This window comes from Cibotium barometz, chromosome 48 (assembly GCF_041138505.1).
Source record: "Cibotium barometz isolate CiBa-2024 chromosome 48, ASM4113850v1, whole genome shotgun sequence".
NCBI lineage: Eukaryota > Viridiplantae > Streptophyta > Polypodiopsida > Cyatheales > Cibotiaceae > Cibotium > Cibotium barometz.
This window is the reverse complement of record NC_141093.1, coordinates 10,235,939-10,262,385: the sequence shown is the minus strand read 5'-3', so window position 1 is coordinate 10,262,385 and position 26,447 is coordinate 10,235,939. Positions and strand designations below refer to the sequence as shown.

Here is a 26,447-nt window from a genome sequence, read left to right as displayed (position 1 = left end):
TCCCGGAAGTTCTTTTTAGGTGGCTGTCCACCCTTTTGCTGATTTGGGACAGCCTTGTCCTTCCCCTTGGAACCTCCTTGATCCTGCTTGATCTTGAGCACCAATTGCTCCGTAGCAAGAGCAGAAGCTGTGAGTTGTTGCAACGTATGTTTTGGGTGCAATTCAATACCCGATCTATATGCTGGTTGCAATCCAGAACGAAACTTCCTCTTTCTTTCATCCTCAGAGATTAACATGAAGGGAGTCACTTCCAGCAACACTTTCCAAAATTTGTTAACATACTGTTGCACACTCTCATTGTCTTTTTGCTCCAGCCTGTCCCACTTTTGAGTGAGAGTTTGCTCCGCGTTGGGTGGCAAGAACTGAGCATAAAATCTATCTTTGAATTCCTTCCAAGTAGAGATGGGATCCTTGGTGATCTTTTCGGTGATCCACCAATGGGCAGCAGTCCCTTTCAGAAACATGCTAGCATGGCGCACCTTTGATTTTTCTGTGAAATCCTCATCGCTAAAAGCAATGTCGAACTGTGCCACAAACGCTAACACCTTAGAAGCATCATGTTCACCATGAAAGACATCAAATTTGACAGATTTATCACCTGCTTTGAACTCCTTGAGCTTCCTGGCATGAGGCTCATGGTCCTCTCTTTTTCTTTTCCTCTTATCCAACGGGGTAGCCCTGTCTGCATGGGCTCCATGGGCCGTCATAGAAGCTTCATGGGGCACGGTGGCATGTGCTCCACGAACTCGAAGCTCAGATGCATGTGACTTACCTGCATGTGGCATGGTCTCTCCATGAGACAATTCAGAAGGCAAAATTTTTCTGGAAGTAGACCTGTCACCATGAGATACATATCTTGCATGCATGTGACTTTCGTGCCCTCCATGAGCACTGGCATACATATATCTGTCAGGCTTAGTGCCTTGGGGAGAGGATGCATGTCGAGAGGTGACAGTCACCTCTTCCTTTTGCATAAAAGATTTCAGCCTCTGGGATGCGGGATCTCCATGCTTCAAACGAGGTGGATTTCTGAATTTCAGCTCTCCGTCATCCCCCTCTTTGATATCACCTTTGCGAAGGAGATAAGCAAGTGCCAACTCCCTTGGTTTCTTGCCCACTTCACGAGCCATTGATTCAAAGGTTACATCAACCATAGCATCAGCCTTCCTGGCTTCAATAGCACTTTGTAGATGAGGATCTTCATGCAAAAACTTCAATTCTTGCTCTTGAGCCTGCAAAAGTTTTCTCATATGTTCCATTTCAGCTCTCATAGCATCAGGGTCTTGTTCAAGCATAACTGTCTTCCCTGGAGACAGTTGACCCTTGGATTCACTATCCATAACCCTTTCAAGGGGCTTGTGCCTACCACGCAGGGCATCAGACCCACGAGAGGCACTAGAGGGACCCCTCGAATTAGGTACTTCCAAAGGGTTGCCTTGGCTGTCCATTGTGTTTTAAGTTTGCTAAAAGCGGGATGTCCAGTACACAGGTTCGTTTCCCCACTAGGAAGAGGGAAACAACCGTGCTCTGATACCAATGAAACCGATCCCGTCAAGTGGGAAAGACTCCGTTGGACACCCACACGCTTAATAGCACAACTTTAAAACCACAAATATGAAATGGACAACTTAAAACAACTTGAAATTTAAATGAACAGAAATGGAAAGATGGACACCAGCACTGGGGCCGGAACGGGCCGACCCCCCCCTCAATATATGATATATTTATTGGGAGTATTTAATGAATACAATGCTCCATGGGTTCTGAGAACCAGATAATGTCCATGTACATATGAAAACAGTACCAAACAAATAGGCTCGAATTTTCGATGTAGAAGCTCGAAGCAGAACGACCACTAGTGTGGTCCAATCTCTACGGTCCTGTGCTTTCACTGGACTCCGCGGAGAGCGCCTCACTGGTGTTCCGAGACCACGCACAAACAGGCGCTCTCGTACTAACGCCTGGCTCTCCCGATCTCAGCACCTTTGGACCGAGGTTCGCCAATTCAGCTTGGACAACCCGGCACCGAACGGGTGTTGCCGTAGAAGGATGAATCCCTTCTCAGATTTAAACATAAAATGCTTTACTCAAATCTGAAAATCACTTACTTGTAGTTGGTTGATAAAAGACCAAAACTTGCGGAATGATGAAGCCACTCAGGTGATGCGAAGTCTTCCTTGTAGAACACCCGTGGAGATGATGTACCGCCACAAAGGACACAGCCGCCTCTTGCCTGGTTGCTTCAAGTGGGGGCAGCCGCCAGTAGTCACAGCCGCCTACTGTAGCACCAACTTGTAAAAGGGAAAGACGACTGGTTGCAGTAGTGAACACAGCCGTCAGTATGAGAAGGTAGCGCAGCAGTCTGGAGGTAACAGCCGCCTGCAGAAGGAAAGGCAGCGTAGCCTTGCTAGAGATAGAACACACAGCCGCCTGTAGAGTGGGCAGCCGTCAGCCTATGGTGCAGTCGCCTGTAGAGATAGACAGCCGCCTGTGAAGAGCAGCAGCATGCGTGGAGTTATCAACCGCTTGGAACAGCACTCGACCACCTGTAGAGAGACAGGCGCAGCCAGCAGCAGAGGGTCGCCTTCAGGAAAAGCATGCGCAGCAGTGCCTTGTGAGGATGGCCCACGCCTGAGAGCAGTAGCTGCCGCCTGAAGGAGTTGATGGACAACAAGCCGCCTTAGGGGAACATGTGCAGAGATGGTGGTCGCCTGGTTCTCTACGTAAGAGAGAAGCGATGGGTGATGGACAAACGCAAGAAGCGATGATTCTCTTTTTTTGATGGAGGGAGTCCTTTTTTTAAATAAATTAATGTGGAGTTAACTATTGATGATACCCACGCATGCATGTGGGGGATTAGTGGGGGTTGGTGACCATGCCCACCCCCACACTCACTTAAAAGTGGGGCTCCCCACCTTGGCCCCAAAGTGGGTGCCCAAAGGGGGTGCTCACTTTTAAATAAGTGTGAACACCTTAACTTTATAAAATAAAGGGTTAGAGATAAAATATTAAAACAACATGTGTAACATACTTACCACCTGTTCACATGCACTAAAACTCGTCAGAATACAGAGCAGACTTCACGACTCACTGGCAGGCGTCCCCGCTCAGTAAGTAACACGTCAGGCAGGCAAACACACAAATACATGTCATGCGAAAACAGTTTCAAACATGCAAAATATGTGTGCATGTGCAAAAAGTAACATGGACATATCTCCCGTTCATGGAACATGTACAAAATATCTGTCGGCACAAAACTGGCACGACATAAAAACATAAAAACCTGGTCTTCCTATGGAGTGACAGTCCCATAGGTAAGACACAGTTCCAGGCACGAGTTTCCCTATGGTGTGACAGTCCCATAGGTAAAACACGGCACGAATACTGGCTCTTCCATGGCGTGACAGTCCCATGGATCGAACACAGTCCAGGTCATACACGGGTGGCACTGATCTGGCTCCCGTCCATACGACACCATCCTGCTAACACACGGGTGGCACCAGTCTGGCTCCCGTCCATGTCAGCAAAATACTGGCCTCTTCACATGAGACACCGGCCTGGCCTCAAGTGAACGAGACGCAAAAACTAGGAATGGACCAAATGGTCGGCCAATTGGTGACATCCCCCCGGGCTTCTAAAGAGTTGACCTCAACTGAAAAGCCTCAAGATATGCCTGCAACAATTGCGGATAATCTGCAAAATAATCCTCATTTACCCATTTGGCATCAATAGGCAAATAATTTTTAAACTTCACAAGGTATCTCCTGGAAAGCTTTCCTGCAGGTAGCTTTCTCTCCTTGTGAAAAACAATCTGTTCTGGCTGGAGGATCTCCTCAAGCTCTTCAATTTCTGGCGGATCTTCTGTGACAGGCTCATGAGGATCTGGCCCCACATATTTCCGAAATAGACTCACATGAAAAGGATTGTGAATCTTCCAATGACTAGGTAAAGCAAGCCTGTAGGACACTTCATTGATCTTCTGAATCACCTTGAAGGGTCCATAATAACGAGGAGAAAGCTTAGGATATGATCCTTCTCGTCCTGGCCTCTTCCGAAGCCTAGCCTTCTCAAATTTCAGCAATACCCAATCACCCTCTTTGACTTCCATGTCCCTTCTATGCTTGTCAGCAGCCATTTTATGCTTATCCTGAGATCTTGCAATGGCTGTCCGCACCTGAGCAAAGGCAACATCCAAGTCACGAACATATTCATCAGCTGCAAAAATCTCATCCTTTGTACGAAGGATGGGTGGCAAGACCACTCTGCCATAAATAATCTCAAACGGAGCCTTTCCTGTGGAAGCATGGATCGTATTGTTGTAGGCAAACTCAACAAGTGGAAGATACTTCTCCCATGCACTCTTTTGATCTGCCACATAACATTTCAACAAATCCAATACGGCCGAATTTGCAGCTTCACTTTGGCCATCCGTTTGGGGATGATAAGCTGATGAAAACTCGAGCTTAGTACCCATATTATCAAACAAAGCCCTCCAAAATAGGCTTGTAGTCCTGGGATCTCTGTCCCCAACAATGGATTTAGGCATACCATGATGCTTGAAAATATTAGCAAGAAAAAGCTTTACCATATGATCAGCTTTAATGGTTTTCTTGACGGGCAAGAAATGAGCTTGCTTGCTAAACCTGTCCACAATAGTCCAAATAGCATCATTCCCATGCTGGGATCTAGGCAAATCCATAATAAAATCCATCGTGATACTTTCCCAAGGTTGCGAGGGAATAGGCAATGGCTGAAGCAAACCTGGAGGCTTTTGCCTGTCAAATTTCACCTTTTGGCAAGTAATACATGCCCGCACATAAGCCTCAATGTCTTTACGCATGCTTGGCCAAAAGAAATACCTCTGAATCATGCGAGTAGTAGGCATAATACCTCTATGACCAGCATAAGGTGGAGCGTGATATTCGTCCATAACCTTTGGACGCAAATCCTTCACCACACATAGGCAATTATCCTTCATTAGATAACCCTCATTGATAACATAAGAGGCATGTGAATGACCAGCCATCAAATCAGTCCATATATGGCAAAAATCAGCATCCAAATGATACAAATCTCTCATAGCAGATAGATCTCCATGAGAGGCCACTGAGACTGCAGCAACATAAGGCCTCCTAGATAGTGCATCGGCCACTACATTTTTCTTTCCTGGAGTATGCACAATCTGAAAATGAAACATGGAAAGAAAATTTGCCATTCTCATCTGCTTCTCTGAAAGCTTGGTTTGAGATAGAAAGTATCTCAAGCTTTGATGATCTGTCTTGACTACAAATTCAGTCCCAAGAAGGTAGTATTTCCAAATCTTTAAGGCGTGAATTACAGCCAAGAGCTCTTTCTCATAGATATCCATATGAAGCTCAGCATCATGCAAACGACGGCTCTCGTATGCAACTGCATGCCCTTCTTGATTTAGGACAGCTCCTATGCAATCACCACAAGCATCACATTCAACCACGAATGACTTGTGCAAGTCAGGAACAATCAATACTGGACCACATATGATAGCATGCTTGAGCTGCAAGAAGGCATCCTGTTCCTTTGAAGTCCATTTGAAAGCAGTTTTCTTCTTCGTGAGATCATGTAGAGGAGTGGCAATCATAGCAAAATGCCTTATGAAACGCCTGTAGTACGGACATAGTCCCAGAAAACTACGTACTTGATGTACGTTTTGCAATTCGGGCCAATTCCGAATAGTCTCTATCTTTGCAGGATCCATTGTAACTCCATCCTTGGATACAATATGTCCCAGATAATGAATCTCTGAAAGGAAAAACTCACTTTTCTTGGCATTGACGAAAAGTTTATGCTTCCGCAACTCTTCGAACACTGTGACCAAATGAGTTCTGTGTTCCTGCTCATTCTTGGAGAAAACCAAGATATCATCAAAGAAGACTCCTGTAAACTTGCGATGGGGTCGGAATATCCTATCCATCATACGATTAAAAGTAGCAGGAGCATTGGTGAGACCAAAAGGCATTACCAAGAATTCATATAATCCGAAGGCTGTCCTGAATGCAGTCTTATGGACATCTTGTGGCACCACGCGTATCTGGTGATAACCACTCTTCAAATCAAGTCTGCTAAAGCAAGCCGAACCATCAAGCTTGTCCAAGATATCATCAATACGTGGAATTGGAAATCTATTCTTGATGGTAAGCTTGTTCAAAGCTCTATAGTCCACACACATACGGAATGATCCGTCCTTCTTTTGAACAAGAAGCACAGGAGAGCAGTAAGGTGAGGAACTGGGCTGAACCAAACCTTTCTCTAAAAGCTCGTTTACCTGCTTCATAATTTCTTCTTGTTGTGCAGCACTCACTCGGTATGCGGGTTTGTTAGGTGGAGAACTACCTGGCACAAGATCTATGCGGTGATCTTCGGGCCTTTGGGGAGGTAATTCACCTGGCAACGAGTCAGCAAAACAGTCGTTGAATGCATTAAGAAAATTCAGCCTATCATTAGACATAGCAGCATCCACAGTTTGATGATTTGGCACAAGACTATCACGCACAAAAACCAAGTACGCTGAAAGACTCTTTTTCATTGCTTTATTAATTTGGATGTGTGATACAACTGGGATGGAATCCCCTTCTTTGCCAGCATCAATAAAATGCATGCGGCCTTTATGCATAAAAGAAATCATATTGGACTTGTAGTCTTTGCGGGGCTCAAGCCTATGGTGCCACGGCTTGCCCAACAATACATCACATCCATTCAATGGAGCAACTAAGAAATGCTCATTATCAAGATAGCCCTGTATATGGATGCGCAACTTCCCTATCAAAGGGGTAACCTGCACCTCTTTGCCAATAAATGCAGCTTCAGCTTCAATCTGAGGTCCCATGTTTTCAACCTCAATACCCAATGCAGCTGCCATTTGCATAGAGATGAAATTGTCAGTTGCACAGTCATCAAACATAAAGAGTGCGGGCTGATCCTTGATTTGCCCCCAAGCCTTGCAAACCATTCTCTCTTTAGCATCATGACCTGTATTACCTTGCACATCAGGAACTGCATGAACATTTGCTTTGGTGTGCTTGTCCTCGTGCTTTGATTTGCGATCTGGGCATTGCCGAAACATGTGGTCTTTGCTACCACAAGAAAAGCATTTTCCATCCTTGGGATATTGCTCTCTTTGCTCCGGGGTTAAGCCGAATTTGTTCTTCCTTGGGCCCTGTTCTTTAGATGTGTTATTTTCAGCTTTACCACCCTTGTAAGGCTCCCGGAAGTTCTTTTTAGGTGGCTGTCCACCCTTTTGCTGATTTGGGACAGCCTTGTCCTTCCCCTTGGAACCTCCTTGATCCTGCTTGATCTTGAGCACCAATTGCTCCGTAGCAAGAGCAGAAGCTGTGAGTTGTCGCAACGTATGTTTTGGGTGCAATTCAATACCCGATCTATATGCTGGTTGCAATCCAGAACGAAACTTCCTCTTTCTTTCATCCTCAGAGATTAACATGAAGGGAGTCACTTCCAGCAACACTTTCCAAAATTTGTTAACATACTGTTGCACACTCTCATTGTCTTTTTGCTCCAGCCTGTCCCACTTTTGAGTGAGAGTTTGCTCCGCGTTGGGTGGCAAGAACTGAGCATAAAATCTATCTTTGAATTCCTTCCAAGTAGAGATGGGATCCTTGGTGATCTTTTCGGTGATCCACCAATGGGCAGCAGTCCCTTTCAGAAACATGCTAGCATGGCGCACCTTTGATTTTTCTGTGAAATCCTCATCGCTAAAAGCAATGTCGAACTGTGCCACAAACGCTAACACCTTAGAAGCATCATGTTCACCATGAAAGACATCAAATTTGACAGATTTATCACCTGCTTTGAACTCCTTGAGCTTCCTGGCATGAGGCTCATGGTCCTCTCTTTTTCTTTTCCTCTTATCCAACGGGGTAGCCCTGTCTGCATGGGCTCCATGGGCCGTCATAGAAGCTTCATGGGGCACGGTGGCATGTGCTCCACGAACTCGAAGCTCAGATGCATGTGACTTACCTGCATGTGGCATGGTCTCTCCATGAGACAATTCAGAAGGCAAAATTTTTCTGGAAGTAGACCTGTCACCATGAGATACATATCTTGCATGCATGTGACTTTCGTGCCCTCCATGAGCACTGGCATACATATATCTGTCAGGCTTAGTGCCTTGGGGAGAGGATGCATGTCGAGAGGTGACAGTCACCTCTTCCTTTTGCATAAAAGATTTCAGCCTCTGGGATGCGGGATCTCCATGCTTCAAACGAGGTGGATTTCTGAATTTCAGCTCTCCGTCATCCCCCTCTTTGATATCACCTTTGCGAAGGAGATAAGCAAGTGCCAACTCCCTTGGTTTCTTGCCCACTTCACGAGCCATTGATTCAAAGGTTACATCAACCATAGCATCAGCCTTCCTGGCTTCAATAGCACTTTGTAGATGAGGATCTTCATGCAAAAACTTCAATTCTTGCTCTTGAGCCTGCAAAAGTTTTCTCATATGTTCCATTTCAGCTCTCATAGCATCAGGGTCTTGTTCAAGCATAACTGTCTTCCCTGGAGACAGTTGACCCTTGGATTCACTATCCATAACCCTTTCAAGGGGCTTGTGCCTACCACGCAGGGCATCAGACCCACGAGAGGCACTAGAGGGACCCCTCGAATTAGGTACTTCCAAAGGGTTGCCTTGGCTGTCCATTGTGTTTTAAGTTTGCTAAAAGCGGGATGTCCAGTACACAGGTTCGTTTCCCCACTAGGAAGAGGGAAACAACCGTGCTCTGATACCAATGAAACCGATCCCGTCAAGTGGGAAAGACTCCGTTGGACACCCACACGCTTAATAGCACAACTTTAAAACCACAAATATGAAATGGACAACTTAAAACAACTTGAAATTTAAATGAACAGAAATGGAAAGATGGACACCAGCACTGGGGCCGGAACGGGCCGACCCCCCCCTCAATATATGATATATTTATTGGGAGTATTTAATGAATACAATGCTCCATGGGTTCTGAGAACCAGATAATGTCCATGTACATATGAAAACAGTACCAAACAAATAGGCTCGAATTTTCGATGTAGAAGCTCGAAGCAGAACGACCACTAGTGTGGTCCAATCTCTACGGTCCTGTGCTTTCACTGGACTCCGCGGAGAGCGCCTCACTGGTGTTCCGAGACCACGCACAAACAGGCGCTCTCGTACTAACGCCTGGCTCTCCCGATCTCAGCACCTTTGGACCGAGGTTCGCCAATTCAGCTTGGACAACCCGGCACCGAACGGGTGTTGCCGTAGAAGGATGAATCCCTTCTCAGATTTAAACATAAAATGCTTTACTCAAATCTGAAAATCACTTACTTGTAGTTGGTTGATAAAAGACCAAAACTTGCGGAATGATGAAGCCACTCAGGTGATGCGAAGTCTTCCTTGTAGAACACCCGTGGAGATGATGTACCGCCACAAAGGACACAGCCGCCTCTTGCCTGGTTGCTTCAAGTGGGGGCAGCCGCCAGTAGTCACAGCCGCCTACTGTAGCACCAACTTGTAAAAGGGAAAGACGACTGGTTGCAGTAGTGAACACAGCCGTCAGTATGAGAAGGTAGCGCAGCAGTCTGGAGGTAACAGCCGCCTGCAGAAGGAAAGGCAGCGTAGCCTTGCTAGAGATAGAACACACAGCCGCCTGTAGAGTGGGCAGCCGTCAGCCTATGGTGCAGTCGCCTGTAGAGATAGACAGCCGCCTGTGAAGAGCAGCAGCATGCGTGGAGTTATCAACCGCTTGGAACAGCACTCGACCACCTGTAGAGAGACAGGCGCAGCCAGCAGCAGAGGGTCGCCTTCAGGAAAAGCATGCGCAGCAGTGCCTTGTGAGGATGGCCCACGCCTGAGAGCAGTAGCTGCCGCCTGAAGGAGTTGATGGACAACAAGCCGCCTTAGGGGAACATGTGCAGAGATGGTGGTCGCCTGGTTCTCTACGTAAGAGAGAAGCGATGGGTGATGGACAAACGCAAGAAGCGATGATTCTCTTTTTTTGATGGAGGGAGTCCTTTTTTTAAATAAATTAATGTGGAGTTAACTATTGATGATACCCACGCATGCATGTGGGGGATTAGTGGGGGTTGGTGACCATGCCCACCCCCACACTCACTTAAAAGTGGGGCTCCCCACCTTGGCCCCAAAGTGGGTGCCCAAAGGGGGTGCTCACTTTTAAATAAGTGTGAACACCTTAACTTTATAAAATAAAGGGTTAGAGATAAAATATTAAAACAACATGTGTAACATACTTACCACCTGTTCACATGCACTAAAACTCGTCAGAATACAGAGCAGACTTCACGACTCACTGGCAGGCGTCCCCGCTCAGTAAGTAACACGTCAGGCAGGCAAACACACAAATACATGTCATGCGAAAACAGTTTCAAACATGCAAAATATGTGTGCATGTGCAAAAAGTAACATGGACATATCTCCCGTTCATGGAACATGTACAAAATATCTGTCGGCACAAAACTGGCACGACATAAAAACATAAAAACCTGGTCTTCCTATGGAGTGACAGTCCCATAGGTAAGACACAGTTCCAGGCACGAGTTTCCCTATGGTGTGACAGTCCCATAGGTAAAACACGGCACGAATACTGGCTCTTCCATGGCGTGACAGTCCCATGGATCGAACACAGTCCAGGTCATACACGGGTGGCACTGATCTGGCTCCCGTCCATACGACACCATCCTGCTAACACACGGGTGGCACCAGTCTGGCTCCCGTCCATGTCAGCAAAATACTGGCCTCTTCACATGAGACACCGGCCTGGCCTCAAGTGAACGAGACGCAAAAACTAGGAATGGACCAAATGGTCGGCCAATTGGTGACATCCCCCCGGGCTTCTAAAGAGTTGACCTCAACTGAAAAGCCTCAAGATATGCCTGCAACAATTGCGGATAATCTGCAAAATAATCCTCATTTACCCATTTGGCATCAATAGGCAAATAATTTTTAAACTTCACAAGGTATCTCCTGGAAAGCTTTCCTGCAGGTAGCTTTCTCTCCTTGTGAAAAACAATCTGTTCTGGCTGGAGGATCTCCTCAAGCTCTTCAATTTCTGGCGGATCTTCTGTGACAGGCTCATCAGGATCTGGCCCCACATATTTCCGAAATAGACTCACATGAAAAGGATTGTGAATCTTCCAATGACTAGGTAAAGCAAGCCTGTAGGACACTTCATTGATCTTCTGAATCACCTTGAAGGGTCCATAATAACGAGGAGAAAGCTTAGGATATGATCCTTCTCGTCCTGGCCTCTTCCGAAGCCTAGCCTTCTCAAATTTCAGCAATACCCAATCACCCTCTTTGACTTCCATGTCCCTTCTATGCTTGTCAGCAGCCATTTTATGCTTATCCTGAGATCTTGCAATGGCTGTCCGCACCTGAGCAAAGGCAACATCCAAGTCACGAACATATTCATCAGCTGCAAAAATCTCATCCTTTGTACGAAGGATGGGTGGCAAGACCACTCTGCCATAAATAATCTCAAACGGAGCCTTTCCTGTGGAAGCATGGATCGTATTGTTGTAGGCAAACTCAACAAGTGGAAGATACTTCTCCCATGCACTCTTTTGATCTGCCACATAACATTTCAACAAATCCAATACGGCCGAATTTGCAGCTTCACTTTGGCCATCCGTTTGGGGATGATAAGCTGATGAAAACTCGAGCTTAGTACCCATATTATCAAACAAAGCCCTCCAAAATAGGCTTGTAGTCCTGGGATCTCTGTCCCCAACAATGGATTTAGGCATACCATGATGCTTGAAAATATTAGCAAGAAAAAGCTTTACCATATGATCAGCTTTAATGGTTTTCTTGACGGGCAAGAAATGAGCTTGCTTGCTAAACCTGTCCACAATAGTCCAAATAGCATCATTCCCATGCTGGGATCTAGGCAAATCCATAATAAAATCCATCGTGATACTTTCCCAAGGTTGCGAGGGAATAGGCAATGGCTGAAGCAAACCTGGAGGCTTTTGCCTGTCAAATTTCACCTTTTGGCAAGTAATACATGCCCGCACATAAGCCTCAATGTCTTTACGCATGCTTGGCCAAAAGAAATACCTCTGAATCATGCGAGTAGTAGGCATAATACCTCTATGACCAGCATAAGGTGGAGCGTGATATTCGTCCATAACCTTTGGACGCAAATCCTTCACCACACATAGGCAATTATCCTTCATTAGATAACCCTCATTGATAACATAAGAGGCATGTGAATGACCAGCCATCAAATCAGTCCATATATGGCAAAAATCAGCATCCAAATGATACAAATCTCTCATAGCAGATAGATCTCCATGAGAGGCCACTGAGACTGCAGCAACATAAGGCCTCCTAGATAGTGCATCGGCCACTACATTTTTCTTTCCTGGAGTATGCACAATCTGAAAATGAAACATGGAAAGAAAATTTGCCATTCTCATCTGCTTCTCTGAAAGCTTGGTTTGAGATAGAAAGTATCTCAAGCTTTGATGATCTGTCTTGACTACAAATTCAGTCCCAAGAAGGTAGTATTTCCAAATCTTTAAGGCGTGAATTACAGCCAAGAGCTCTTTCTCATAGATATCCATATGAAGCTCAGCATCATGCAAACGACGGCTCTCGTATGCAACTGCATGCCCTTCTTGATTTAGGACAGCTCCTATGCAATCACCACAAGCATCACATTCAACCACGAATGACTTGTGCAAGTCAGGAACAATCAATACTGGACCACATATGATAGCATGCTTGAGCTGCAAGAAGGCATCCTGTTCCTTTGAAGTCCATTTGAAAGCAGTTTTCTTCTTCGTGAGATCATGTAGAGGAGTGGCAATCATAGCAAAATGCCTTATGAAACGCCTGTAGTACGGACATAGTCCCAGAAAACTACGTACTTGATGTACGTTTTGCAATTCGGGCCAATTCCGAATAGTCTCTATCTTTGCAGGATCCATTGTAACTCCATCCTTGGATACAATATGTCCCAGATAATGAATCTCTGAAAGGAAAAACTCACTTTTCTTGGCATTGACGAAAAGTTTATGCTTCCGCAACTCTTCGAACACTGTGACCAAATGAGTTCTGTGTTCCTGCTCATTCTTGGAGAAAACCAAGATATCATCAAAGAAGACTCCTGTAAACTTGCGATGGGGTCGGAATATCCTATCCATCATACGATTAAAAGTAGCAGGAGCATTGGTGAGACCAAAAGGCATTACCAAGAATTCATATAATCCGAAGGCTGTCCTGAATGCAGTCTTATGGACATCTTGTGGCACCACGCGTATCTGGTGATAACCACTCTTCAAATCAAGTCTGCTAAAGCAAGCCGAACCATCAAGCTTGTCCAAGATATCATCAATACGTGGAATTGGAAATCTATTCTTGATGGTAAGCTTGTTCAAAGCTCTATAGTCCACACACATACGGAATGATCCGTCCTTCTTTTGAACAAGAAGCACAGGAGAGCAGTAAGGTGAGGAACTGGGCTGAACCAAACCTTTCTCTAAAAGCTCGTTTACCTGCTTCATAATTTCTTCTTGTTGTGCAGCACTCACTCGGTATGCGGGTTTGTTAGGTGGAGAACTACCTGGCACAAGATCTATGCGGTGATCTTCGGGCCTTTGGGGAGGTAATTCACCTGGCAACGAGTCAGCAAAACAGTCGTTGAATGCATTAAGAAAATTCAGCCTATCATTAGACATAGCAGCATCCACAGTTTGATGATTTGGCACAAGACTATCACGCACAAAAACCAAGTACGCTGAAAGACTCTTTTTCATTGCTTTATTAATTTGGATGTGTGATACAACTGGGATGGAATCCCCTTCTTTGCCAGCATCAATAAAATGCATGCGGCCTTTATGCATAAAAGAAATCATATTGGACTTGTAGTCTTTGCGGGGCTCAAGCCTATGGTGCCACGGCTTGCCCAACAATACATCACATCCATTCAATGGAGCAACTAAGAAATGCTCATTATCAAGATAGCCCTGTATATGGATGCGCAACTTCCCTATCAAAGGGGTAACCTGCACCTCTTTGCCAATAAATGCAGCTTCAGCTTCAATCTGAGGTCCCATGTTTTCAACCTCAATACCCAATGCAGCTGCCATTTGCATAGAGATGAAATTGTCAGTTGCACAGTCATCAAACATAAAGAGTGCGGGCTGATCCTTGATTTGCCCCCAAGCCTTGCAAACCATTCTCTCTTTAGCATCATGACCTGTATTACCTTGCACATCAGGAACTGCATGAACATTTGCTTTGGTGTGCTTGTCCTCGTGCTTTGATTTGCGATCTGGGCATTGCCGAAACATGTGGTCTTTGCTACCACAAGAAAAGCATTTTCCATCCTTGGGATATTGCTCTCTTTGCTCCGGGGTTAAGCCGAATTTGTTCTTCCTTGGGCCCTGTTCTTTAGATGTGTTATTTTCAGCTTTACCACCCTTGTAAGGCTCCCGGAAGTTCTTTTTAGGTGGCTGTCCACCCTTTTGCTGATTTGGGACAGCCTTGTCCTTCCCCTTGGAACCTCCTTGATCCTGCTTGATCTTGAGCACCAATTGCTCCGTAGCAAGAGCAGAAGCTGTGAGTTGTTGCAACGTATGTTTTGGGTGCAATTCAATACCCGATCTATATGCTGGTTGCAATCCAGAACGAAACTTCCTCTTTCTTTCATCCTCAGAGATTAACATGAAGGGAGTCACTTCCAGCAACACTTTCCAAAATTTGTTAACATACTGTTGCACACTCTCATTGTCTTTTTGCTCCAGCCTGTCCCACTTTTGAGTGAGAGTTTGCTCCGCGTTGGGTGGCAAGAACTGAGCATAAAATCTATCTTTGAATTCCTTCCAAGTAGAGATGGGATCCTTGGTGATCTTTTCGGTGATCCACCAATGGGCAGCAGTCCCTTTCAGAAACATGCTAGCATGGCGCACCTTTGATTTTTCTGTGAAATCCTCATCGCTAAAAGCAATGTCGAACTGTGCCACAAACGCTAACACCTTAGAAGCATCATGTTCACCATGAAAGACATCAAATTTGACAGATTTATCACCTGCTTTGAACTCCTTGAGCTTCCTGGCATGAGGCTCATGGTCCTCTCTTTTTCTTTTCCTCTTATCCAACGGGGTAGCCCTGTCTGCATGGGCTCCATGGGCCGTCATAGAAGCTTCATGGGGCACGGTGGCATGTGCTCCACGAACTCGAAGCTCAGATGCATGTGACTTACCTGCATGTGGCATGGTCTCTCCATGAGACAATTCAGAAGGCAAAATTTTTCTGGAAGTAGACCTGTCACCATGAGATACATATCTTGCATGCATGTGACTTTCGTGCCCTCCATGAGCACTGGCATACATATATCTGTCAGGCTTAGTGCCTTGGGGAGAGGATGCATGTCGAGAGGTGACAGTCACCTCTTCCTTTTGCATAAAAGATTTCAGCCTCTGGGATGCGGGATCTCCATGCTTCAAACGAGGTGGATTTCTGAATTTCAGCTCTCCGTCATCCCCCTCTTTGATATCACCTTTGCGAAGGAGATAAGCAAGTGCCAACTCCCTTGGTTTCTTGCCCACTTCACGAGCCATTGATTCAAAGGTTACATCAACCATAGCATCAGCCTTCCTGGCTTCAATAGCACTTTGTAGATGAGGATCTTCATGCAAAAACTTCAATTCTTGCTCTTGAGCCTGCAAAAGTTTTCTCATATGTTCCATTTCAGCTCTCATAGCATCAGGGTCTTGTTCAAGCATAACTGTCTTCCCTGGAGACAGTTGACCCTTGGATTCACTATCCATAACCCTTTCAAGGGGCTTGTGCCTACCACGCAGGGCATCAGACCCACGAGAGGCACTAGAGGGACCCCTCGAATTAGGTACTTCCAAAGGGTTGCCTTGGCTGTCCATTGTGTTTTAAGTTTGCTAAAAGCGGGATGTCCAGTACACAGGTTCGTTTCCCCACTAGGAAGAGGGAAACAACCGTGCTCTGATACCAATGAAACCGATCCCGTCAAGTGGGAAAGACTCCGTTGGACACCCACACGCTTAATAGCACAACTTTAAAACCACAAATATGAAATGGACAACTTAAAACAACTTGAAATTTAAATGAACAGAAATGGAAAGATGGACACCAGCACTGGGGCCGGAACGGGCTGACCCCCCCCTCAATATATGATATATTTATTGGGAGTATTTAATGAATACAATGCTCCATGGGTTCTGAGAACCAGATAATGTCCATGTACATATGAAAACAGTACCAAACAAATAGGCTCGAATTTTCGATGTAGAAGCTCGAAGCAGAACGACCACTAGTGTGGTCCAATCTCTACGGTCCTGTGCTTTCACTGGACTCCGCGGAGAGCGCCTCACTGGTGTTCCGAGACCACGCACAAACAGGCGCTCTCGTACTAACGCCTGGCTCTCCCGATCTTAGCACCTTTGGACCGAGGTTCGCCAATTCAGCTTGGACAACCCGGCACCGAACGGGTGTTGCCGTAGAAGGATGAATCCCTTCTCAGATTTAAACATAAAATGCTTTACTCAAATCTGAAAATCACTTACTTGTAGTTGGTTGATAAAAGACCAAAACTTGTGGAATGATGAAGCCACTCAGGTGATGCGAAGTCTTCCTTGTAGAACACCCGTGGAGATGATGTACCGCCACAAAGGACACAGCCGCCTCTTGCCTGGTTGCTTCAAGTGGGGGCAGCCGCCAGTAGTCACAGCCGCCTACTGTAGCACCAACTTGTAAAAGGGAAAGACGACTGGTTGCAGTAGTGAACACAGCCGTCAGTATGAGAAGGTAGCGCAGCAGTCTGGAGGTAACAGCCGCCTGCAGAAGGAAAGGCAGCGTAGCCTTGCTAGAGATAGAACACACAGCCGCCTGTAGAGTGGGCAGCCGTCAGCCTATGGTGCAGTCGCCTGTAGAGATAGACAGCCGCCTGTGAAGAGCAGCAGCATGCGTGGAGTTATCAACCGCTTGGAACAGCACTCGACCACCTGTAGAGAGACAGGCGCAGCCAGCAGGAGAGGGTCGCCTTCAGGAAAAGCATGCGCAGCAGTGCCTTGTGAGGATGGCCCACGCCTGAGAGCAGTAGCTGCCGCCTGAAGGAGTTGATGGACAACAAGCCGCCTTAGGGGAACATGTGCAGAGATGGTGGTCGCCTGGTTCTCTACGTAAGAGAGAAGCGATGGGTGATGGACAAACGCAAGAAGCGATGATTCTCTTTTTTTGATGGAGGGAGTCCTTTTTTTAAATAAATTAATGTGGAGTTAACTATTGATGATACCCACGCATGCATGTGGGGGATTAGTGGGGGTTGGTGACCATGCCCACCCCCACACTCACTTCAAAGTGGGGCTCCCCACCTTGGCCCCAAAGTGGGTGCCCACTTTTAAATAAGTGTGAACACCTTAACTTTATAAAATAAAGGGTTAGAGATAAAATATTAAAACAACATGTGTAACATACTTACCACCTGTTCACATGCACTAAAACTCGTCAGAATACAGAGCAGACTTCACGACTCACTGGCAGGCGTCCCCGCTCAGTAAGTAACACGTCAGGCAGGCAAACACACAAATACATGTCATGCGAAAACAGTTTCAAACATGCAAAATATGTGTGCATGTGCAAAAAGTAACATGGACATATCTCCCGTTCATGGAACATGTACAAAATATCTGTCGGCACAAAACTGGCACGACATAAAAACATAAAAACCTGGTCTTCCTATGGAGTGACAGTCCCATAGGTAAGACACAGTTCCAGGCACGAGTTTCCCTATGGTGTGACAGTCCCATAGGTAAAACACGGCACGAATACTGGCTCTTCCATGGCGTGACAGTCCCATGGATCGAACACAGTCCAGGTCATACACGGGTGGCACTGATCTGGCTCCCGTCCATACGACACCATCCTGCTAACACACGGGTGGCACCAGTCTGGCTCCCGTCCATGTCAGCAAAATACTGGCCTCTTCACATGAGACACCGGCCTGGCCTCAAGTGAACGAGACGCAAAAACTAGGAATGGACCAAATGGTCGGCCAATTGGTGACAACTGTCGTGCACATGAAACAGTGCCAGTCCGCGCTGTGAGTCTCCCTCTAGAATGATGTCAGTGGTTCTGTGTATCTGGTTTGGTACCGGATGCCAGATCACTGAGTAGATTAGGTTTAGGACAAGGGGCCAGCCCATAGGGCTACCCCGGATCTGAGTGTGGGCACGGGAATGGTGTAGAACCACCCCCATGAGGGCCAGGAAGGCCCAGGCTGAACCCACCAGCCATGGAGGGGCTGTAGGACAGCCCTAGGGCACAGATCAGGCAATCTCCAGGGGATTACAGCCTCTAGATGGCTGTAGGGCATGTATGGGGCAGCCCATACAGGCTGCCCAGCCTTGGGATTGTGGACAAAAGTGGTGTCCAGCCAATCAGAAGCAGGCGCATCACTTTCAGCCTGTTAGGGAAAAAAGGCAGTATTTTTTGGGATTTAATTCAGCATTTATTGCTGAATTTCACCAGTCGTGGGACAATAAGCTGTTTTTCAGCTGGCCGACTGCTCTTGAGGAGGAGTATAAATAGGGTAGGCCTAAATCCCATCATTCATCTCAGTTTTCACCAAGTGCTCAAGCCAATCAAGGGCCAGTCAAGCCAAGGAGATTGCCAAGCAAAGGGGTGGACTTCTGAAGGTCAAGGGCAGGATTTTCCAGCCAAGAAAAGGTCAAGTTTTCTGTATTTGTTTTCAGATTTACATCATTCTAATAAAGCAAATACACCATCCGTGGTGGGGGCCCTACAGAGGGTAATTGGGACCCAATACTGTGTCCTCTCCATCTCCCCCTTCTCTCTCTATTTTTCTGCACATCTCCTTTCAGTTTGTGCGTTAATTTCCGTCGCGAAAAGAGTGCTAATTTCTGAGTTTTGAAGTACCGATCCTTCTCCGAAGCTTCCGCATATTACACATACTTCTCCCATGTTGCCTTTAAAGGCTCCAGCTCTCTCATCGAAGCTCCTTGGTGCGCAATGTCTCATACTTCGGACCCTCACACTCGCACCCAATGCGAGAGATGGCACACATAGCTGACTTCCATCGAGGAGTCCGAGTGATATGAAAAGACAATGCACATTGCACAAACAACTTCGTGACCTCCCTAGTTGCCTCCTTCATAGCTGCCTTTTGCATGGATGCTCTCATATCTCCTCGCTTGAATAGAGGAAGACCACATCTCTTAGTAGCTGTTGGCAAGGACCTTGAGCTTGCAGCTTGCGACACCTGCATGCTCTCAATGTCATCGTTCACATCGCTCACTGACCTCTGAGATGCTGGAATAGCTGCAAGAGATGTCTCAGGCTGATCTCATGTAGACACTCTATCAATAGAAATGCCCAACATTTCAGCTTTCTAGGCCTTGAGGCTGTCATAAACATTCTTCGGCACTTTTGTACAAGGGCCAATGCCAAAGCCCTTTGTTTGGGAAAAATGAGCCTTCAATCTTTGAGCAACTCCATGGTGCTTCTTGGAACAAAACTTGCTAGTCCATTTTGTTGTGCCGCTCCCACCATATCTTGCATTCAGAGCATCAAAGGTCACGTTGTCCCACAGAGGAGAGCTCTTCCTTGGCATGATGAGACTCAAGAGATAGAATAGGCTGCAGGCAAGAACAAGAAGAGAGTGGGTGAGGGCCCGAGGGTCACCTTCGCTTGGTCCCAGGAGTGCAGAGTGAAGTAGACGTTCTCAGGAGTCAAGGCGGCGGCCACTTAACGCGGCTGTACTTTCAGAATCGCCTCAGAAAAGAGGCAGCCCGTACTCTACGTTTGATGTTTTTAGGTTTAAAAGAAATTTCGTTTGAAACCCTGTTTCTTACGTATGAAACATGTAGACATTTCATACACGTTTCTTAAATGTAAGAAACGCATTTCATTGCTACTGTGCTTCACCCGTGGGATCAAAGGCATGAGTTTCCTATATACTGGGGCCGAGGTGGAGATTATGAGTTCCTATGTGTATCTTGGGGTCACCTACAGGATGAGGCTAGCGTAGATGCCAGACTATTTGAGGGTATGCAACACTGGCTAGGTTGGAGAGAGTATGTTTCCAGGCTCATTTCCAGGAAACCAACATGAAGAGCCAGCTCTTTGACACTTTGGTGATGCGAGCAGCGATGTATGGTGCAGACCGATCTAGGAGGGGATGACTGGAGGAGAGTAGAGAGGCTTCACGTGATGATGCACTCACGAATGATTAGGTGCAAACCATTGGTTCTCGATTCCATTGTCCTTGCAGAGTTTGCAGCTACTCCCCTAGTGGTGGATGGCCTTTTTCAGATTGTTACCTACATTCAGCGAGTGTACACATTGAGCAAAGGCAGGTTCCTGAAGCTAGTACTTGAGTCGTCCCAATGGTTGTGGAGACCAGGAATGGAAAATCTCAGTGGCCATCAGGATATTAACCACCTCATTGCACTGATCTCATGAGACTAGAGGTACACACTACATGGGTGACTCCTCAGCAGTTGGGTGCCACAATGTAGTTTTACCGGGATCATTTTCTCTGTCATGTGCGTGCACATGGACATGCTCAGCCCAGGGCTAATCTCTGAAAGGCAGCAGATAAACAAAAGAATTAGGGCTTGAGCAGGGCAGTGGAGGACACTAGAAAGGATCCCCCTGGATCAAGTCTTGGTCGGCTGTGTGCACTGTGCAGGCCATTCTGGGCTGGTTGGCAGCATTTATGGATTTTATGTCCATAGATGCTGGCCGACAGCAGTCGACCAGCATATATTGGTGTCCCAAGGCCTATATAAAGGCTTAGCCAAGAACTCTTTCATTCATCTCATTCCTTTTGGGATTGGATCATAGATTAGGACTTTTGGAGTCCAAGACTACCTTTTCAGGGCATGCCTATGGCTGCAAGAACTATGTACCTTTTTGTACTATATGAATATACTGAAAGGGTCTATGAGACCAAAATGATGTGTACATAGTGTCCATGAAATCTCGTCCATGAAATGAGAGAGAGAGAAAGAAAGTTATATTAACGTCTACAGAAGACCCCAAGGGCCTATGAGACCAAAAGTAATACAATGGTACCATGGATATACTGAGCCATGGAAAACTAAAAGAAAAAGTAAAATGAAAACATCCGACAATACACGTGATCAACAGATGAACTTGTGTAGAGTGAAATATGCTGTGATCAGCTAATGATGATACCAGCAGAACCGATCTGATGGTGGAGTGAATGTCAGGCCTCTGTGATGGGAGCGTGTCATGTCGGCAGAGAACCTCACGAATCCATCTCTGTGTGGTGGAGGGTCTTGATGCTTTGGGTCGGAGACGTTTGGATCGTAAAATGGATCGAGCTCTCTCGCTAAGAACTCCTTTGGGGCGTGGAGCTGGAGTGTGGGTACGGGTGGTAGGCTTTGATGTCATAGTAGAGGAACTGTTGTGGGCAGTGGATTCCAATGTGGATGTGTGTACCACAAAGAAATCTGTGAGGGCTCTCTGTGAGGTGGCCCATCGGAGCCGGGGCTGTCTCTCAACATTGTGCCTCAACACTACATCCCTGTGTCATTTGAACTCCATCAAGTGCATGCCCAAGCACCTCTGATCCTCAAATTGTATCACCCGTGTGAGTGGTCCAAATCTCTCTCAGAAGAGGCAGTGGAATCTCCCCCCTATCTCATAGAAGCCAGGCAACTGAACATATAATGGGAGTCATCCTCTATTGCTCCTGTGGTGCATATTGTGCATGTCCTCTCCTCATGTGGGATATCCTCAGCTCTGCTAGTCTCTACTCTGAGGCGGTTGGAGGATACCCTGAGCTGGCCGATCGTGATACGCATAGCATCTGACATGTGTATCTGAATGTATCCCGGGATTTCAAAGTATCCATCCTCGGATAGTCTCAAGAAGTGATCTCTGTAGAACTCGCTCTTCTTACCAATCTTTGACGGAGACACCCATGTCTGGTGTATGTGTAGCCCGAGTAGATCTAATTGGATGATCCGGTTGATCTCCTGTCGTGAGAGATGAAGGTAGGGGGAATCTAGGCAATCATTTGCATCATTAATATAGTTGCATTTGCATTCATCTAAAATTCATCTCTACCTTAATTAAGGTAATTAAGGCTATGATTACTACGGTCAACCTCATCATGTAACATTGGTATCCGAGCATGTAGGGTAACCAGCCTTAGTGCAGTCCAAAGCATGTAGTATCTTTAGATCATGAGAATATTGTGTTAGAACATGTGAATATTGTATCTCCCTACCCCAAAGAATATTGTGTCTCCCTACCCCGGAGAATATTGTGTTTCCCTACCCCGGACTAGCTAGAACGCGTGGTCATTCTAGTAAGTCACTCCCACCCAACCTTCATTGCGCATCAGGTCGGCTTCTGTCTTCACCCGTGCTATTTTCACCTTAGCTTTCGCTTTGGCCGGATGTATTCCATTCATACAATAGTTGCTTCCGCTTAGATAAATCCAGTATTAAAGATTTTACAGGTCATCAATGATCATTTACAGGCTTTAGCCTATATTTGCATTAGTAACCCTTCATTGGATTTGCATCGCATATAGGGTTGCATCAGCATGTAGGTCATTTTAGACCCGCATCTCATTTAGTCATGCATTAATCCTTTGGATTTGCAAGGCAGACAAGACCATCCTTGGTTGTCTGGAAGAAGTCTGACATCCATCATCAAAGGGGAAAGTGGAGTTTTGTGGATCACTTGGCAGCATAGTTCTCTTCAACATCGCCAACCATCAGTTAGCGCATGTCTCGGCAGATAAGTGGGTCTTGCAGAAGGTAGCAGAAAGGGGCTTCAACATTCGCCTCAGAAGGTACGAAGTTTCATGCTTTTCAGAGATTGTGTGTGAAAGGTTTCAACAGACCAGTCAGTGGTGTGTTGAGTTTTCCAAGCAGTTTTAGGCCGCATCGCTAGACAAGTTCCTGCAGTTCAGGACTCTTGTTTCTGGTATTCCTCAGTTGCTCCTACATAAGCCTCAATCCCTGCAGAAGAAGAAGTATGGGGTCAGTGGTGCCAATGGAGTTGGAATCAGTTGATGGAATCAAAGTGTTGCAAGGTCTCCAACCTAGCAATAAGTTTAGCAAAAGGGAATGTCGTGTGCACACCCTTCGGGTTGCACAATGACAAGGTGGCATCATCATCATCAGCAACATCAATATCATCACTCACATCAGTGAGGGCATGGAGATCCAGTCGGCAGCCTCCATACATGAGTTGATTGCCAGCAGGAGCGTCCGGGCAGCCAGTCCGCTAGCAAGGTCTAGGTCAGCCAGCAATGGGGGAGTCAGCACAGTAATAAAAGAAGATTTATCATGAATTTTATGTCCAGCCATCTGGTCAACAGCAGACAATAGACCAACCAGCACCTCAACATCCATATATAAGCATTAAGTCATAAATCAAGTAGATCATCAAGTTCATTCATCATATCTTGAAGTCATCATTCAACATGAAGTCAACATCAACATCATAGATCTGTTCACAGTTGTAAACATTTGCATCATTAATATAGTTGCATTTGCATTCATCTAAAATTCATCTCTACACTAATTAAGTTAATTAAGGCTATGATTACTATGATCAACCTCATCATGTAAGTTGTAACATAGGTAATCTCATCATGGTACATAAGAAAAAAAAGACGAGAGCTATGAGCCGGGAATGTCAAATCCGAGCCATATGATACAAAATGGGACCATCATCATCATACAGCCTATGGAGCTAGATGCTAATCCCCCCGGTAGGAGGAGGGGGCCATCAAGTATATCAAGCAGCAAGGGGGTAGCCTGTAGAAGGCTCTACAGATCTGTTGGGCGTGGGAGGTTGCTCTGCTCACGAGCCACGAGGTATGTGCATGGCTCTCCCTTAGGTGGTGTGATTACGGAGTAGAGTCGATGGTCCATCTTCTTTATAGTAGAATTTGGAAGGCCCATGAGTTTTCATACTCTGTAAAGTTTGCATCTTCTTTGTAGGTTTCTTCTTCTTCTTGTGTGACATTTGCTTGTGCTTTCTTGCGTAAGCAATCCTTCTCATTGTGGTTTTCCACAATGTTTGCGAGGATTCTTGGCATAGTAGTCCTCTGCATGATTGTTCTTACCCCAAATGGAATCCTTTTTACCTTTGAAGTTCTTCTTGGTGAAGAAGGAGCTGCCCCCTCCACTGTTTTGTTGTTGACCTTCCTTTCTTCCTTGAAGGAGGTTATGACCCCTTCCAAGGTAAGGTTTGCCAAGTTCTTCAGTGTGGTGATGAGGTTCCCATAAAGCTCTTCAGGCGTAGACTTTATGAACACTATTGCTAGGGCCACATCTTCTTCCACATTAGCTTTAAGACCTGCAAGCTTTTCATTAAGGACTTCATCCTGTACTTATGAACATCAAAGCTCTCGTGTGATTGCATTACAAGACCATAGAACTCTACTTGCAAAGATGTGTTAAGAGTTCCTTGCTTGAGTCCCAAAAAGCTTGTCTAGCTTTTCATATGCTTCTTTGGAGGTTGGGAGATCTGGAATATGGTGTATAAAATTATCAAAGAGTCCTAGGAGTGCTAGGGCTACGAGGCCAAAGGCTGATCTCTCAGCTTCCATGCTTTCTGAGCTGCATCTTCATTCTCAGGCATCTTCTCTTCCCCTTCAATGAAAGGCCAAAGGTCCTCCCTCATAAGACGAAACTTCAGCTTAGTCTCTGCGATGTGGAATTTTTTCCCATTGAATTTTCAATGAGCATGTGGGTAGTTATGATATGCTATGAATCTGGGAAGGTCTTAATAGAGTAGAGTTTCCAATGCCAGTGTCTAATCCCTTACAGATAATGTCCAAGAAAAAAAATTAGGGTTTCTAAACAAGGTGTTTTTTTAATCAATAATGCTTTAGCATGCTATAGTAACACCTTAATGCTAGATTTACGCCCTTAATTGTGAAAATTAACAAAGTAATTAAGGTTAATTACTTTGATTAAGCAGGATTTGCGAAAATTGGAAACGGGCCCAAATCGGCTTTATTTAGCTATATGGTTGCAAATATTTTGTATTTTGGAATAGTGGTATTTTTTTTCCTTTAGAATTTCATGTGCTTTTGTTGTTGCAAAATGCATTTCTTCCAAGCTATTCTATGGTGATTCTTTTGACAGGAAATTTGTTCGTATTGATCTATGAACTATGACGGAACTAACAATACATCCGGCAATATTCCATGATGTGGTAAAGGTGTGAAGAAAAAATCTATTGAACCTTGATGATAAAAAGGAAAGAAATACAGCTTTAATGTTTTGCTTATCATGTGATGCGATATTTTCATTAGATTTTGACATGGCAAAGTTAAGTTTTGTTCATTGTTATTTTTGAAAGGAATGTAAAGGTTCTTGAAACTCCTTTGAAGCATGAAACTAAGAATCATAGAAACAAAAAAACAGGTCTTGCTAGGTAGATAGAAACGTTTGGTGAAACCTCTTGGTGATCTTTTTCTGCCCAATTTTGGCTCTTGTAAAACAAATATTTGGCCCAAAGTTTTTTCTTGCATGTTTAATTTTTCCTTTTCCTCGTTTTACCTCCTTTTTACTCCCAACTTGTGCTCCCATTCCACCCTCTAGCCCCCCCATTGTGGCTCTCAGGGCCTTTATTGCTTTTACAAAATTATTGCACACTTTTGAATTGTACTCTCTTACTCTATTTGTTTTCAAGGCCTTGATCCGTTTCCCAAGCTGCTTGCGTTGCTTTGAGTTCGGAAAGCAGTTAAAAGCTTTGGACTTGTGCTTCAAGAAACACACCCACCTCACTTCTATGAGTAATCATTAAATGTAACATAATATGATAAATCACCAAGTGATTAATAATCTAGACCATCAAGAGAAAGAAAGAAAGATTGATGAGTATTGAGCAAGTACGCAGAGCCTTCCACCTTCTGTTTGTGCTGCCCTCCTTTTCTCTTGCATTTTTTCCCGTTTTTGCCTTTTCTCCCTGATTTTTTTTTTCCCTGTTTTTGCTTCTCCTGCTGTTTCTCATGCGTGCCCCCAGTTCCCCGCTTTCCGGCGTCCTTCCCTTCCCCCCCTCCTCCGCCTCTTCTCCCCATCTTGGTCGCCTCCACCCCTTCCGCCCCCTCACCGCCGATTCCAGCCTTCTCTGCCTTCTTGCTGCGGCCGCCATCGTGATCTTCACGATATTCATCTTTTCTTCCTTCTGGGCGACTGTCAGCTCTCTCCTCTTGTCCCGCAGGCCACAGATTGAAAATTGCTGTAATACCTGTTTGATAGATTAAATTCAGCAATTAAACTAAGCAATCGGACAAATGGATCTGAGATTTTATCAGAAGGAAGGGAGCATCATTCAATCACTGGTAAATATGTCGATTAACAATTGATAGAGGTTGATTATTGCAGTAGCTGAATATTACAAAGTT

The 26,447-nt window shown here is 45.5% G+C and overlaps 1 protein-coding gene across 7 annotated transcripts in view; it reads left to right on the top strand.

Annotated features, from left to right (window-relative positions):
* LOC147610800 (pentatricopeptide repeat-containing protein At2g27610-like) overlaps positions 1-26,447 on the top strand; it is a 79,860-nt gene that overhangs the window by 28,190 nt on the left and 25,223 nt on the right. For 3 of the 7 annotated variants that reach the window (XM_086785366.1, XM_086785369.1, XM_086785371.1), the window contains exon 2: positions 25,183-25,258. The exons of 1 other annotated variant lie outside the window; for it this stretch is intronic. In XM_086785366.1, coding sequence (XP_086641492.1) covers positions 25,211-25,258 — 48 coding nt within the window. In that variant the 5' untranslated portion in view covers positions 25,183-25,210. Of the gene's footprint in view, positions 1-22,674; positions 22,872-25,182; positions 25,259-25,819; positions 26,385-26,447 lie in introns of those variants that run through there. 3 more of the 7 variants (XM_086785368.1, XM_086785367.1, XM_086785372.1) reach the window with 3 other exon arrangements.